We start from the raw sequence: 14,352 nt of genomic DNA, 5'->3' as shown, positions 1-14,352 counted from the left end.
GAATCCGCCTGCCTATGTAGGGGATGCAGGAGACATGGGTTTGATTCCTGGGTCAGAAAGATTCCCTGGAGGAGAAAATGGTAGCCCATTCCAGTATTCTTGCCTGGAGAATCCCATGGACAGAGGAGCCTGGTGGGCTAGTCCATGGGGTCACAGAGTTGGACAGGACTGAGGAACTGTGCATACATGCACACACTCGCTCTTCAACAGTGTATATGCCAATCTCAGTCTCCCAATACGACCCAGCCTGAGGCGGGAATCTAATTTGCGTTCGAACGGGGAGTGAAATTGCACGTCCCTTCCTGTGTTAGTTGGCTGTTTCTGCATGTCTCCTGTGTTGTTCTGATGGCTGTGCAGGGAAGGGGTATTGTAGGGCCTCCCTCATTCCTGCTTTACAGAAGGCGGACCAGAGGCTCAGAGAGATGCTGGGCTGCCCAGGCCACATGGCTGGAATTAGGAGCGGTAGCTTCTTGTCTCCTCCTTGTTTCACCATTCCCTTGCAGGCTTCTCAGAATGTGCACGCCAGGCAGGTGGCCCGTGGGCATGGCACTCAGCAGAGAGGGCGTCCCCGGGGCCTGATCTCTCTGTCCAGGCGCCCCTCCTCTCCTCTCTTCTCTGGCCAGTGTCTGGGCTCCTCCGAGCCCAGGGTCATCCTCCTGTGACCTCCCTCCTGGGTGCCACACCTGTAGCCTCCTGCGTGTGCCAGTGCCGCCCCCTGCTGCAGGGAGCGGAAACAGCAGCTGGGAAAACTGGAAAGGTGGTCTCGCAGGGGAGCTGGAAGGCCAGGTTACCCTTAGTGGGGCCTGGTCCAGGGAAAAAGAGGCTCCTTGTAGGATCTCTGTGGCTGTGACTGGGGATTCCTACCACCCCACCCCCCACCCTCCTGTTCCTTCCTGCTCCCCAGCCAGGGGTTGTTCAGTCATTAAATCATGTCTGACTCTTTTTGACTCCATGGACTGCTGCACGCCAGGCTTCCTTGTCCTTCACCATCTCCCAGAGTTTGCTCAAACTCATGTCCATTGAGTTGGTGATGCCACCCAACCATCTTATCCTCACCCATCCCGTCTCCTCCTGCCCTCAATCTTTCCCAGCATCAGGCTCTCTTCCAATGAGTCGGCTCTTTGCCTCAGGTGGCCAGAGTACTGGAGGGACCTTCAGCTTCAACATTAGTTCTTCCAGTGAATATTCATCATTGATTTCCTTTAGGATTGACTGGTTTGATCTCACAACGAACTTTGGGAAATTCTTAAAGAGATGGGAATCCCAGGCGTGGTCTCACACACGCATTCAAATATCGGAAAGGATGCATAGCCTAAGCAGCTTGAGGACATGGAGGGGAGACTTTTCTCTGTATACCTTTTTATACTTCTGATTTTTGAATCAATAAATGAAATCAATTAAAAATTTTAAAAATAACTGAAAGAGAGAGAAAAAAGGAAAAAAAAAACCAACCCACCACAGTGCCTCCTGTGTTGAGGCCTTGCCTGCCAGGCTCAGCAGGGCTAAGATGTCTGGACAACTTTAGGTACTAAGCTGTGCAGGGCTGGGGACTTGCCTGGTGGTCCAGTGGTTAAGACTCCATGATTCCAATGCAGCAGGTGTGGGTTTGAGCCCTGATCTGGAAACTAAGATCCCACATGCCTTGCTGCAGGGACAAAAAAAAAAAAAAGCTGTGCATGGCCGACCCTATGTGCCCTAAGGGCTGGAAGTCTGCAACAGGAGATTGTGAATCTCCCACGCGGAAAGCCTCTCACTGTCCCCTCCCCATCCCTGGGTTTTGAAAGCACTGGAAAATTCTGTGTTTTCTTCTCAGGGACCTGCACTGGAGAGGCCCAGGCAGGGTGTTCTTCCCAACATGAGACAAGAACCCGAGAATTGCCGAGTCAGTGCTTGGTGGACACTGGCAAACGTGTCTTGGACTTTGGAGGCTGACATTTGAGACTGGCCCTGTGGGCCGGCTTAGGCTGAGCCTGAGGAGGGGTGTTGGGAGGTGCAGCTAAGCAGAGGGAGGCAGGGGGCCGGCAGTGCCTGGTCCAGACCATCCCAGGGTGTATAAACCTCTTCCATGACTGTTTTTCTGTAACCAATCCAGGTAGCAGCATTTTAGCCTCTTCTCGGTGGCGGCTCTCTCCTGCCCCTCTTATGAATGGTGTGCTCCCAGATCTGAGCCTGGAGGTCTCCCCCAGTGTGAGCTCTGGGTCACTGTTTGTTGACCTCAGTGGATCCCTCCCTCTCGGGGGCTGGTGTGCTGTGGGTCTGTGCATGGTCCAAATGCTGGTGTGCCACAGTCCAAATGCTGTCTCCTCGTGGGCGCTAACTGGGTCATCACACTAACACAGAACAAGGCGTGCTCCAGACCATACCATGCTCTGAGGTCCAGGGTAGAAACCCACAGCTCCTGATCAACTGTCTGGGGCACAACGTGAAGAACCCTGTCCCTCCACAGTGAGAAGCTTTGAGTTCATGTCCATGTCTTGTCCCTGCTGCCCACAGATGGGGAGATCACGTCCAAGCCAATGGTCTTGTTCCTGGGACCATGGAGCGTTGGCAAATCCACCATGATCAACTACCTCCTTGGCTTGGAAAACACTCGCTACCAGCTCTACACAGGTAACAGCATGACTTTCTTGTGTGCCTGTTGGTGTTTCAATGTCACATGTAAAAAGCATTGTGAAAAAAATGAAACATTTAGGGGCTGTAGTGTATGGCACAAAGTGCCAGGAAAGAGATCCTGTACCCACCAAACTTAAGCTGTAATGCCATGGGGAAAAACTTGGAGATAATGAGGTATCTATGATTCAATATACAAAGATTTAAAGGGGTTACATTTGTTTAAAAAATATATATATATATATGTAAAATCAGAAGTAAGTTAAAAGGGTATTTGACTACACAGGAAATTTTATTTTTTTTAAATTACGGTATAGCATTAATATAGGGTTTCCCTGGTGGCTCAGTGGTAAAGAATCTGCCTGCCAATGCAGGAGATTCAGGTTCAATCCCTGGTCCAGAAAAAGCCTTTGGAGAAGGAAACGGCAAGCCACTCCAGTTTTCTTGCCTGGAGAACCCCATGGACAGAGGATCCTGGTCAGCTACAGTCCATGGGGTTGCAGAGTTGGACATGACTTAGTGACTGAACAGCAACAAATGTATGGCGTAAGTGAAAGTGAAACTCAGTTGTATCTGACTCTTTGTGACGCCATGGACTAAACAGTCCATGGAATTCTCCAGGCCAGAATAATGCAGTGGGCAGCCCCTCCCTTCTCCAGGGGATCTTCCCAACCCGGAAACTGAACCCAGGTCTCCCGCATTGCAGGCAAATTCTTTACCAGCTGAGCCACAGGGAAGCCCAAGAATACTGGAGTGGGTAGCCTATTCCCTCTCCAGCAGATCTTCCCAACCCAGGAATTGAACCGGGGTCTCCTGCATTGCAGGCAGATTCTTTACCAACTGAGCTATCAGAGAAGCCCAGTGTATGGCACAGGAAGTATAGAAAACAACACTAGTAACTTTGGATGGTGACAGATGGTAACTGGACTTACTGTAGAGATCATTTCTTAATGTACGAAAATATTGAATCACACTGTTGTATACCTGAATCTACATGATGTTGTAAATCATTTATACTTCAATTTAAAAATTAGAATCTGACAGATTAAAAAAGAAAATGAAAATATTCATATACATCTTCAATATAGTAATAAAAATTATGTGCAGGAAACCAGCAGTTATACCCATGTTCACAGCAGCATTATTTGCTACGGCTGAGAGGTAGAAACAACCCAAATGTCCATCAATTGATGATGGATAAAAGACATGTGTTCATTTCACCTGTACAAGGGAGTATTATTCAGCCTTGAAAAGGAATTAATTTCTGATACATGCCACAACATGGCTGAATCTTGAAGACATTATGCTAAGTGAAATAAGCTAGACATAAAATGACAAATATCATATGATTTCACTTATATGAGGTCCCTAGAGTCATCAAATTCATAGAGACAGAAAGTGCAGGAGAGGGAATTCCCTGGTAGTCAAGTGGTTAGGACTCAGCACTTTTCCTGCTGGGGAACTAAGATCCTGAAAGCCAGGGGCCATGGCCAAAAAGTAAAAATAAATAAACACTAACTTCCATTCCTCCACTCTCCACTCCCAGTAATCTCTCCTGTGCCTCCTTTTGTATTGCTGTGATGTGACATGACTGTGTTCTTTCTAACCCGTGTGTGCAGGTGCCGAGCCCACCACCTCGGAGTTCACGGTCCTCATGCACGGGCCCAAGCTGAAGACCATCGAGGGTATTGTCATGGCTGCTGACAGCGCCCGGTCCTTCTCGCCCCTCGAGAAGTTTGGCCAGAATTTCCTGGAGAAGCTGATCGGCATTGAGGTTCCCCACAAACTTCTGGAGCGGGTCACATTTGTGGATACACCAGGCATCATTGAGAACCGCAAGCAGCAAGAAAGAGGTAATTCAACACTCATTTCTGAACAGCATGAGCACTGTCTTAGGAAACTGTTTAAGGCAGAGGAGGAGACCAGCATTGTCCAAGACTTTGGGATGCATTCTTTGCTTCCAGCCCTTTCTTTGTCATCACTGTGGTGCCTCCTAGGTGTGAGTACCTCATCCTTTTACTTCCCTGAGGAATGGTCTGGTTTGGAGGCCGTCAGCATCTTCCCAGGGGGAGGGCTGGCCTTCTTGCCAGGAGCTCCTTGAGGTCCCTGCTGTGTCTTTGGGATGCACAAGCTGTCCAGGTGATCAAGGGCCTGGACTGGTTGGATCCCCTGCACTTGACCTCTGGCTAACATGGGTCTGGGTTAAACTTGACCTTCAACTCGTCCTGGTCCCAATATCTGCTTTGCCAGACCTGCTTCAACACAATCCTGTCTTAGACTTTCCAAAGCCCTGCTTGCCTTCAGGTGGCAGGGGAGTGCCATTGAGTGTCACCATGACGCAGCACCATCTGCAGAGATGAGTCATAACGGGGCATTTGTCAGAATATATGAACAGATGGTGAATCTCAGTTTATGGTTATAACTCTCATTTTGTTATAACCAAATCCTGTTTTATAGCTAATAATAATATTATTGCTAATAATTACAGTAATAAACTAACCTTTATTGCACTCTTCTAACGCACTGGATAATTTCCATGTGTTATTGGTTGATCATTGTAGGAACATTTCAAGACAGGTATCCCTACTCTTCCCATTTTGGAAATAAAGGAATTAGGATGTATTGAGCACCTACCCTGTGACTGGATAGCAGTTTTAGTTCAGTGCTTTCCTGTGTTTCTAGCAACATCGTGATCTTTCTATCACCTTAGGTGGTATTGTTCTTCTTGTCATTTTTCAACTAAAACGGTAAGGCTTAGAAGCATATAATTTTCAGTTGGTCAGTGATGGAGCCCAAATTCTAGTCCGGGTCTCGATGGTAGGTCCACATTTATTTCCCCTAAGTGATGCACCCTCTCTTTTATTCCTTCTAATTCCCTGACTTATTTCCTTTAACATTTTTGCCACTGCCCCAGATCTTTTCAAGCAGTGGGAAAATCTCCATTTGGCAGAAATGTTTTGTTTTCCTGGAGCCTTGAATTCCACTGTGGATTAAAACAAGGATCAGGCCGTTTTCTTTTTTGGCCGTACCATGCAGCTTGCAGGATCTTAGTTCCCCAATCAGGGATTGAACCTGAGGCCTCAGCAGTGAAAGTGTGGAGTCCTAACCACTGGACCGCTAGGACATTTCCCCAGGCTATTCTTGACTGAGGGTTGACAAGGAGCAGGAGACGTGTAATGAATTCTTTAAGTCTTCAGAAATCCAGAAAATCCCTGACGTTCTCAGTCCCTTCAAAGCCACAGAATGGTCTGGTTCCAGAAGGAGGGGCAGGGGGCCTGGGGGTGGATGAGGTCTTCCCAGCCTGACTTCTCGTACCCTCTCCCCAAGGCTACCCCTTCAACGATGTGTGCCAGTGGTTCATTGACAGAGCGGACCTCATCTTCGTCGTCTTCGACCCCACCAAGCTGGATGTGGGTCTGGAGCTAGAGATGCTCTTCCGCCAGTTGAAGGGGCGCGAGTCCCAGATAAGGATCATCCTGAACAAGGCCGACAACCTGGCCACGCAGATGCTCATGAGGGTCTATGGGGCCCTCTTCTGGAGCCTGGCCCCACTCATCAACGTCACAGAACCTCCGCGGGTGTACGTCAGCTCCTTCTGGCCCTACGACTACAAGCCCGACACCCACCGGGACCTGTTTCTCAGGGAAGAGATCTCCCTCCTGGAGGACCTGAACCAGGTGATCGAGAACAGGCTGGAGAACAAGATCGCCTTCATCCGCCAGCACGCCATCCGGGTCCGCATTCACGCCCTCCTGGTGGACCGCTACCTGCAGACGTACAAGGAGAAGATGACCTTCTTCAGTGACGGGGAGCTGGTCTTTAAGGACATCGTGGAAGACCCTGATAAATTCTACATCTTCAAGACCATCCTGGCCAAGACCAACGTCAGCAAGTTTGACCTTCCCCACCGCGAGGCCTACAAGGACTTCTTTGGGATCAACCCCATCTCCAGTTTCAAGCTCCTGTCCCAGCAGTGCTCCTACATGGGAGGCTGTTTTCTGGATAAGATCGAGCGGGCCATCACCCAGGAGCTCCCCAGCCTCCTGGGCAGCCTCGGGCTGGGGAAGAACCCAGGTGCTCTCAACTGTGACAAGACAGGGTGTGGCGAGACCCCAAAGAACCGTTATAAGAAACCCTAGGTGGCCGCGTTGCCATTCTCGGGCTCCCGTCGTCGTCGGTGAATGAGCTTGTGTCCTGACTGTCCGAGAAGTCCTGGTTTATTAACCCTTTGAGCCACACTGGCAGGAACCGTTGTGCATTGGAGACGGGAGTTAATTGAGGCCAGTGGTGGGGGAAGGGGTGGGTCGAGGGGGGGAGTGGAAACTGTGAATTAGGGCCTGCTTGTCTTGTTGCTTCAAGTAGGGGCCTGACTGAGACATGTCAGGCCATACCTGCTTTTCCTGGGTCTCCTCTCTGCAGTGGGGTGGAGGGGGAGCAGAGAGCAGCTAAACTCTAGTGTAAACTGAATTAATAAGCGTCACACAGGCTAAAAGCAGCTGAAGTTCCTTTTTCCCGGATCAGCTGAGAGGCTAGAGGAGACTTGAGTTCTGCAGGGCTGTCTGCTCCGTGCACGCAGCTGCCTTCCACACAGTCTTCTGTCTGTCCCCAGCCCTTGTCTGCCTCCTGAGCTTGGGTTGGCTTCACAGGAGACAATTGTCTGAATCAACCTGGGTGTTGAGCCTACCCCTGGGCCCTCTCCCTTGTTTCTGCAAGGGGCAGGGAATGGTTTGGGATACCAGGACGCTGAGCGAGAACAAGTGCTCCCCAGGCCAGTTCTCTGGCACCTTCTAAGCCAGCTGGAAGCTTGGTCCCTTTCTCGGCCCCAGGAGGAGGGTGACTATTCCATGTGTTCCGGTCATTTCCTTGTTGGAAGTGACTTCAGTGAGAGTCCCGGCAGGGCTCAGAGGGTTAATTGGTTTGCAGTGTGTCTTTGTCTATTGCATGTCTTGGAAAACTCAGACCCCAAAGGCTTTGGGTTTCAGAGGGGACAGTGGAGAGCTTGCTCCTGCTGTTGCCACAGCTTCTCCGTGGAGACACTTGGCACAGGAGTTGTTCCTTCCTGGTTCTCATCACACAGCTTTTCCTTTCGCTTCTCCATTCCCTGATGCGACAACACTCGAATCTCGGCGTAATTCCTGGGGAGTCAGAAGCAGTACCAGCCACTCGGTGCCACTGGCAACCCAGGCCTGACTGTCAGTTTCCACCTGAACTTGATGCTGATGCCCACCGAGCGCATAGCAGGGGCGCCTGGCCTTCCAGTACCAAAGAGTGTGAATGTGTGTGTGTTATGTTGTCCAAGAGAGATTAGGGAGATGACAGATGCCCGAGGGCACAGAGGGGGAGTGAGCGGTGAGAGTCCTGCCTGCCTGGCGTGCCCCCTCAGAGGGCAGGAGCAGACGGAGGGATGGGGCATGGAGGGGACAAGCCTTTTGATGGAGGATGGGTGGGTGATGAGTCTAAGTCTAGGGGACCCGGCCTGGCTGCCCCTTCCCCCCCAACCCGGAGCCTCCTTCTGCCTGTCCTGGGAGTGAGCTGTCTTGGGGGACTTCTCCAAGAGGCCCCGCCAGCACCAGAGAGTCCCCCAGACCCAAGGGAAAGCCAAGACAAAGGCAGAGGGAGAAGTGGCCTGAGGGTCAGGCAGAGGAGGCAAACGGGCACACTGGTGGCCATGTTAGGCTCACACAGAGATCTGCAGTCTGGAATTCCTTGAGTTTCTTGGAATTATCAGCAGTCTGGCACGTGCTGCCTCAGAGGCTGCTTCTTCTGGCTCCTTTGAAGGATCTAGAACCTCCCACAAGAAGACCAGAGGCCCCACCACCTCCAGGACATGTTTCTAAGGACAGAGTCAACCAGAGAAGACAAGTCTGCAGGGGCATCCGAGGAACCTGGTGACCAGCACCCGGGGAGCTGCTTCCTTCTCGTTCAAAACCAGCCCTGGCCTCATCTCTCCATCCTTTACGCTTTCAAGGGGCTGCTCTCCCACCTTGCTCCTTAATGCTCCTTCGTCCCCTCAGCTACTTTGGGCATTTCTGTTTTCCCAGCACAGAAGGGGAAGAAAAAGTGCAGAACTGGGCATCGTCGTAGCTGCTGAGGTCAGCACTGCTTTAGGAGCAGCAGCAGGAATGAGATGAAGACATTCATACGGTATTTATATTTCTGGGGGTGCGTGTGACATCATCAGTGATCTTTCCCCCCTTTTCTCCACTCGGCTTCCTTTTCTTACTCTTTCTGTTCCTCTGTTCACCCTTTGACTTTCCTTCTGTCTAACTTCCCGCAGGCTTGTCTACCAGCCAGGGCTTTGAGCGCTATTTGGTGCCCTGCTCTGTGGAAGTGGATTTCAAGCAGAATTCTGACTCTTTGGGTGGGGGTGGGGGATCGTGGGGAACTGGGTGGGGAGTCAGGAATCCCCTAGGAGGAGTATCTGTGAACGTTTGTGCCTGAACAGTTGCTGTTTCTCTCCAAAGCAGAATCTTTCCAATGCTCTTTCTGTTCAGAGTTCATCAGGGAGAAACTCTCAATAAAGTTCCCATCTCTCTTTAACACCTCGTACTGTCTCGATGCCTCCAACCTGTGTAATCTCTCTCTTTTTAAAAATTTTTAAAGAATTTTGGCTGTACCCTGTGGCATGTGAGTTATTAGTTCCCTGATTAGGGATCGAATGCACACCCTCTGCATTGGAAGGCAAACTCTTAACCACTGGTCCATCCCCAGTGTAAACTCTTTCTTCCTTTTATCCAGTAGAAGGGATTCCCAGGTGGCCTAGTGGTAAAGAAGCTGCCTGCCAATGCAGGAGACATAAGGGAACTGGGCTGGATCTTAGGGTCAGGAAGATCCCTTGGAGAAGGGCACGGCAATCCACTCCAGTATTCTTGCCTGGAGAATCCCCATGGATGGAGGAGTCTGGTGGGCTACAGTCCATGGGGTTGCAGAGTGGGACACGACAGAAGCAACTTTGCAAGCATGCATGCACATACTGATTTTAAGGAAGACAAATCTTTTTTAAGAGCATTTTTTGGTTCATAGCAAAACTGAGAGGAAGGCAGAGGTTTCCCACATGCCCCCTCCCCACAAGGCTTGCCCATTATCTACGCCCCCCTCGACAGTACATTTGTTACAGCTGACCATCCTCATTGACACATCATAGTCACCCAGCTCTTAATCTGCTTAGGGGGCAAGCAAATGGGCACTGAAGTCCCTTTTATAAGGATTAGCCAGAGCAACTTCACGGTCACGTTTAGGAAAAAGTACTGAATAAATTTGGAGTAACCATGGAACTGTACTGATATCCAAGGTGGAGCTAAGACCGTCTTTAAGTCTGCAGTCAGGATGATAGGGAAATCAGAAGGGTGAAATACAGAAAGCAAAATCAAGGATCATTCTAAACACAGCCTGATGACATGAGAGACACCGTGAATGGAGGGGGTGTCTACAGCTGTGTGTGTGCCTCCCCTGAATATTTGGGGGTTACAGGTAGCTGTATGTATAAGAGACACGCAAACACTTGTGTGTAGTCTATGTGTGGGTGTAGTGGCTCAGCAGATGCACGTGTGGGTGTAGCGGCTCAGCAGATGCACATGTGGGTCTGGGGTGGTGAAGTAATTATATGAACAGTGTGAGGATTCAGATCACGGGAGCATGTGTACAGGCAGATGTGTGTGGGGGGTGAACTGGGTGCCCAACCCAGGGTGGAGAACCAGGAATCTGGCCCAAGGAGGACATCGCAACTGTCTTCAAGCTTTACATGTGTATCCCAAAGTCTGAGCCTCGAGACAACATTTCAAGCGAACTTCTCTTTCCCTCTCTCTTTCTTTTTAAAGCCAATTCCTCTTTCTGTGACATAAGCTCAAGCTCTCCTAATCCAGAGAAACTTGAATTTTTCTTTAGAAGACCATAAAAGCAATAAAAAAGAGGCCTAAGAGAAACAGAAAAACGAGAGTAGAGCAATGCAGCAAAGGAGGATTGAACAGGTTCTGAAGGAATCCCTTGCGCCAACTTCTTATTTGAAGCATACAAAAATGACACACATAAATGAACATATTCTGTGTCTGCCTACACTGTGGAGACTTTCTCTGGTTTACCGTAATGTCAGTGGGGAAGAGAAGCAACTTCTAGAACACTCGTTGTGCCAGGAACCGGGCTATAGACCTACAGACATTACCACTCTTAAGGTTACCTTAAGATCATGCCTTAATTTTAACAGCTGTGTGCCATGCCACATTGAGTGCTTTATGTGCTTTATTTCTTTTCCTTTTTTCCCCTTTTCTTTTTTTTGGGGGGGGGGGCTGCATTGTGTGGCTTGAGGGATCTTGGTTCCCCAACCCAACTTTTACTGCTTTTACAGCAGTAAAAGCACTGAGTCCTAAGCACTGGACCACCAGGGAAATCCCTGCTTCATTTCATGTAATCTTCAAAATAACCCCACAGGGAAGGAGCCATCCGGCACAGACAAGAGCACAGCTTCTGGTGTCAGTGCTTGGGATCCATCCTGGGCTCCACCACGTACTAACTGAGCACCTGGTGGCAAATGTCTTAACTTTGTGCTTCAGTTTCCTTACCCATAAAATGGAGATGTTAATAGTTCTTCTCTCATGGGGTTGTTGAGAGGATTAAATGACTTAATGTAACATGCTTGAAATAGTACAGAGCCCACAGAAAGTATTCAGTACATGTTATTACTATTATTAATCATACTTTACTGAGGAGGAGACTGATGGTCAGAGTGATTGGGATGATGGCATGTGTATTTGGGAGGGCTGGAATTCTTCTGAAGTCTGATTCACCCTACAGCTCATGCTAGGTTACTTGCCCAGGGGTCACATTTGGTGACATTGTTCTTTCTGATCCCTCTCCCTCCTCTTCATAAACTGTCTAAAATGTTTGGTCAGTACCTTGAAGCTTGTAAGTAACAAAACCTATCATTAGAAAGATTATTGAGGATTATTTCCTGAACAACAGCAAAATATTATAAGAAAAAAAAATCATACCCTTAATTCCATTTCAGTTGGATCTCTACCATGATCATCTTGTAAAGTATTAATAGATTGGGTAGGTATATTTACTGACCTTAAATTCAAATCCAGCCTGGGGAAACTGCATATCCAGAGAAGTTAGGTCCAAATTCACCCCATTAAAACCTGACAAACCAAACTAAAAGGCAATTTTCTATCCATCCCGCTATTCTTTCGACTATATGCTATCATACTGACTTGTGCTAATCTGGAGCCTAGGCCAAATTGTGATAGTACATTTTTCTGATACAATGAAGAGTGATTTTGTATTTGTGAAGTCTGCAAAAAAAAAAAAAAAAAATTTGTTGGTTCTATTTCCATTTTCTCCAAACTTCTGGATTTTTCTCCCACCACAACTTCAAAAGCCTTGGAATTCTCACATATTTATTCAGGCATATTCTTTCCCCTGGGGGAGCCAACAGCCAAGTAGGGAAAGAGTCATGGAACCTGAGTGACCACAGAAGTCCTCTGGGATGAAGTGACCACATTTTCTAAATCATGGGGACACATGGTCTGGCAGAGGATTTTTTTTTTCCATTTGAAAATGTAATCATTTGAAAAGTCTGACCAATGCATATTGACTGTGAAATTTATTTCAGCATTGAATAGATTCCCTTTGTTGAGAATCTGTTTACATCATATCAGGACTCCTGAGAATACTGAGACAGCCAGGGGGTTATCGAGCTTGGGAAGGGAATTCTAGGTACATGTTGAGGGATGGGTGGGATTGGAAGGTCAGAGACCAGGAGGTTGGATCCTGCTGGGAGATCAAAGGCCCAGACTCAGAAAGGAAGACATCTGTGTGTCCAGTGAGGAATCAAGGTGAGATGAGGTGATTTAGGGGAAACCAGCACTTTGCTGACTAAGGTCCGTATAGTCAAAGTGACGGTTTTTCAGGACTCATGTGCGGATATGAGAGTTGGCTGAGCGCTGAAGAACTGATACTTTCAAATTGTGGTGCTGGAGAAGATTCTTGAGAGTCCCTTGGACAGCAAGGAGATCAAAACAAATCCTAAAGGAAATCAACCTTGAATATTCATTGGAGGGACTGATGCGGAAGCTGAAGCTCCAATACTTTGGCACTGGAAAAGACCATGATGCTGGGAAAGATGAAGGGCAGGACAAGAACGGGGGCTACAGAGGATGACATGGCTAGACAGCATCACCGACTCTATGGACATGAGTTTGAGCAAACTCTGGGAGATAGTGAAGGACAGGGAAGCCTGGTGTGCTGCAGTCCATGGGGTCCCAGAGTTGGCCTTCACTTATCAACAACAACAAGGCAATTAAATGGAAGCCCAAGGAACCAGGGTTTGAGGTCACTCCATTTCTGAATATTGAAGGCCATGAAGAAGAAGGAAGTTGCTTCCTGCAGGCAGCAAATGGGCACCGCCTGGAGAGGTGAGCACTTAGCATCCAGGAGCCTGCTTTGGCTACCCAGTATCCCTTGGGCAATGCCCCTTTCCTCCAGTGACTCATGGCCTGATGGGTAGGGGATACTGGGTCTCTGTCCTCCCTGTCCCTGCCCCACTCCTAGGAGCTGAGAACCAGGTGCTGGAGCCTGGTAAGGAGGCCGCAGGAAGAGGCTCACCCCATCAGTCCTGCCCTACTCAGGAACCCCCGTGGGGCCCTGTACCCCTACTAGTGCCTACACCCAAATCTGTGTCCCTTCTCTGGCCCCCTGTGACGTTTTGGTCACTCCAGCCCAGTTGACCAGGGCCAGCGGATAAGAGGACAGGAAGGCCTGTGTGACGGGGCAGGACGAGGACATGACGTGCTACTGGCCCCGGGGTCTCAGATCATCCAGTGAGGTGGGCTCCTGGTGGGGTCGGGGGCCACTTTTGGTGCGGAAACGGGTCTCCCGGACCAGCGACCTGCACGTCTGGGGACCTCAGGGTCTGAGGCCCGAATCCTCACACCGGTCAGGTGCGGTCCGAGGTCAGCGTCACGACTGGAGGGCCTCAGCCTTGGCCGGTTCATTCCCCCGTTCCCTTTCCCCAGCCTCCCCCGCTCCCCGCCACCTTGCAGGTGAAACCAGCGCCTGGGCAGAGCAATTCTGGACCGGGGTCATGAGGATAGGGGAACGGGTGCCTGGTGGAACTTGGTCTGGTCCCTCAAGCCCGGCTCCTAACGCGTAAATGACTATCCCCGAGAGGCTCGTCACCCCGACTCTGAGGGGTAGGGAGGGCGGCCGCGGCACCGGGACCCGTCAGAGCCTCGCCTGTGAGATCCCGACCCTCGCAAAGCGCCTCCGCTCGTGCCCGCGGCCCTGCCCCGCCTCCTGCGGGGCCGCGCGCTCCCGAGACACGCGCCCGGGACTGCGCATGCGCAGGCGCGCGGCGGCGCTTCCTGGGAACTCGGGCTCGGCGGAACCCGGGCAGCGGTGACTCAGCGCCTGAGGCGAGGAGGGCAGCGGGGTTCCCTCCCCGCGAAGCCGAAGAGCTTCACTTCTCGGCCCTCGCCGCCCCCAAAGTTGAGGCCGCCCCGGGGCCGGGCTACGGTGCAAGCTCGCCGCCTCAGCCGGCTCCGTGCGCTGCCCGATCGTTGGAAGCCCTGAGGAGCTCGGAAGTTTTTCATTTGGGGCGGGGAAAGGTCTTGAACTTGCTCAGAGTTGTGGGGTGAAGCCACAGCTTTCTGGAGGCATTTGGGGAACGTGAAGAACGTCAGAGACAAATTGGTGCTGGCAGCTACTGTGTTGTGGTTTTTCACCTGCGGTCAGTCCTCAGGTAAAACA

At 50.2% G+C, this 14,352-nt stretch overlaps 1 protein-coding gene across 2 annotated transcripts in view; it reads left to right on the top strand.

Annotated features, from left to right (window-relative positions):
* The window catches only part of SRL (sarcalumenin), a 36,992-nt gene extending 27,842 nt beyond the window's left edge, over positions 1-9,150 (top strand). For both annotated transcript variants that reach the window (NM_001435441.1, NM_001435442.1), the window contains 3 exons: positions 2,494-2,610; positions 4,230-4,463; positions 5,938-9,150. In NM_001435441.1, the coding sequence (NP_001422370.1) occupies positions 2,494-2,610; positions 4,230-4,463; positions 5,938-6,749 (1,163 nt within the window). In that variant the 3' untranslated portion in view covers positions 6,750-9,150. The remainder of the gene's footprint in view (positions 1-2,493; positions 2,611-4,229; positions 4,464-5,937) is intronic.
* The last annotated feature ends 5,202 nt before the right edge of the window (positions 9,151-14,352 follow it).

Source organism: Bos taurus, chromosome 25 (assembly GCF_002263795.3).
Source record: "Bos taurus isolate L1 Dominette 01449 registration number 42190680 breed Hereford chromosome 25, ARS-UCD2.0, whole genome shotgun sequence".
Classification (NCBI taxonomy): Eukaryota; Metazoa; Chordata; class Mammalia; order Artiodactyla; family Bovidae; genus Bos; species Bos taurus.
The sequence above is the reverse complement of the archived record's forward strand: the minus strand, read 5'-3'. Positions and strand labels throughout refer to the sequence as shown.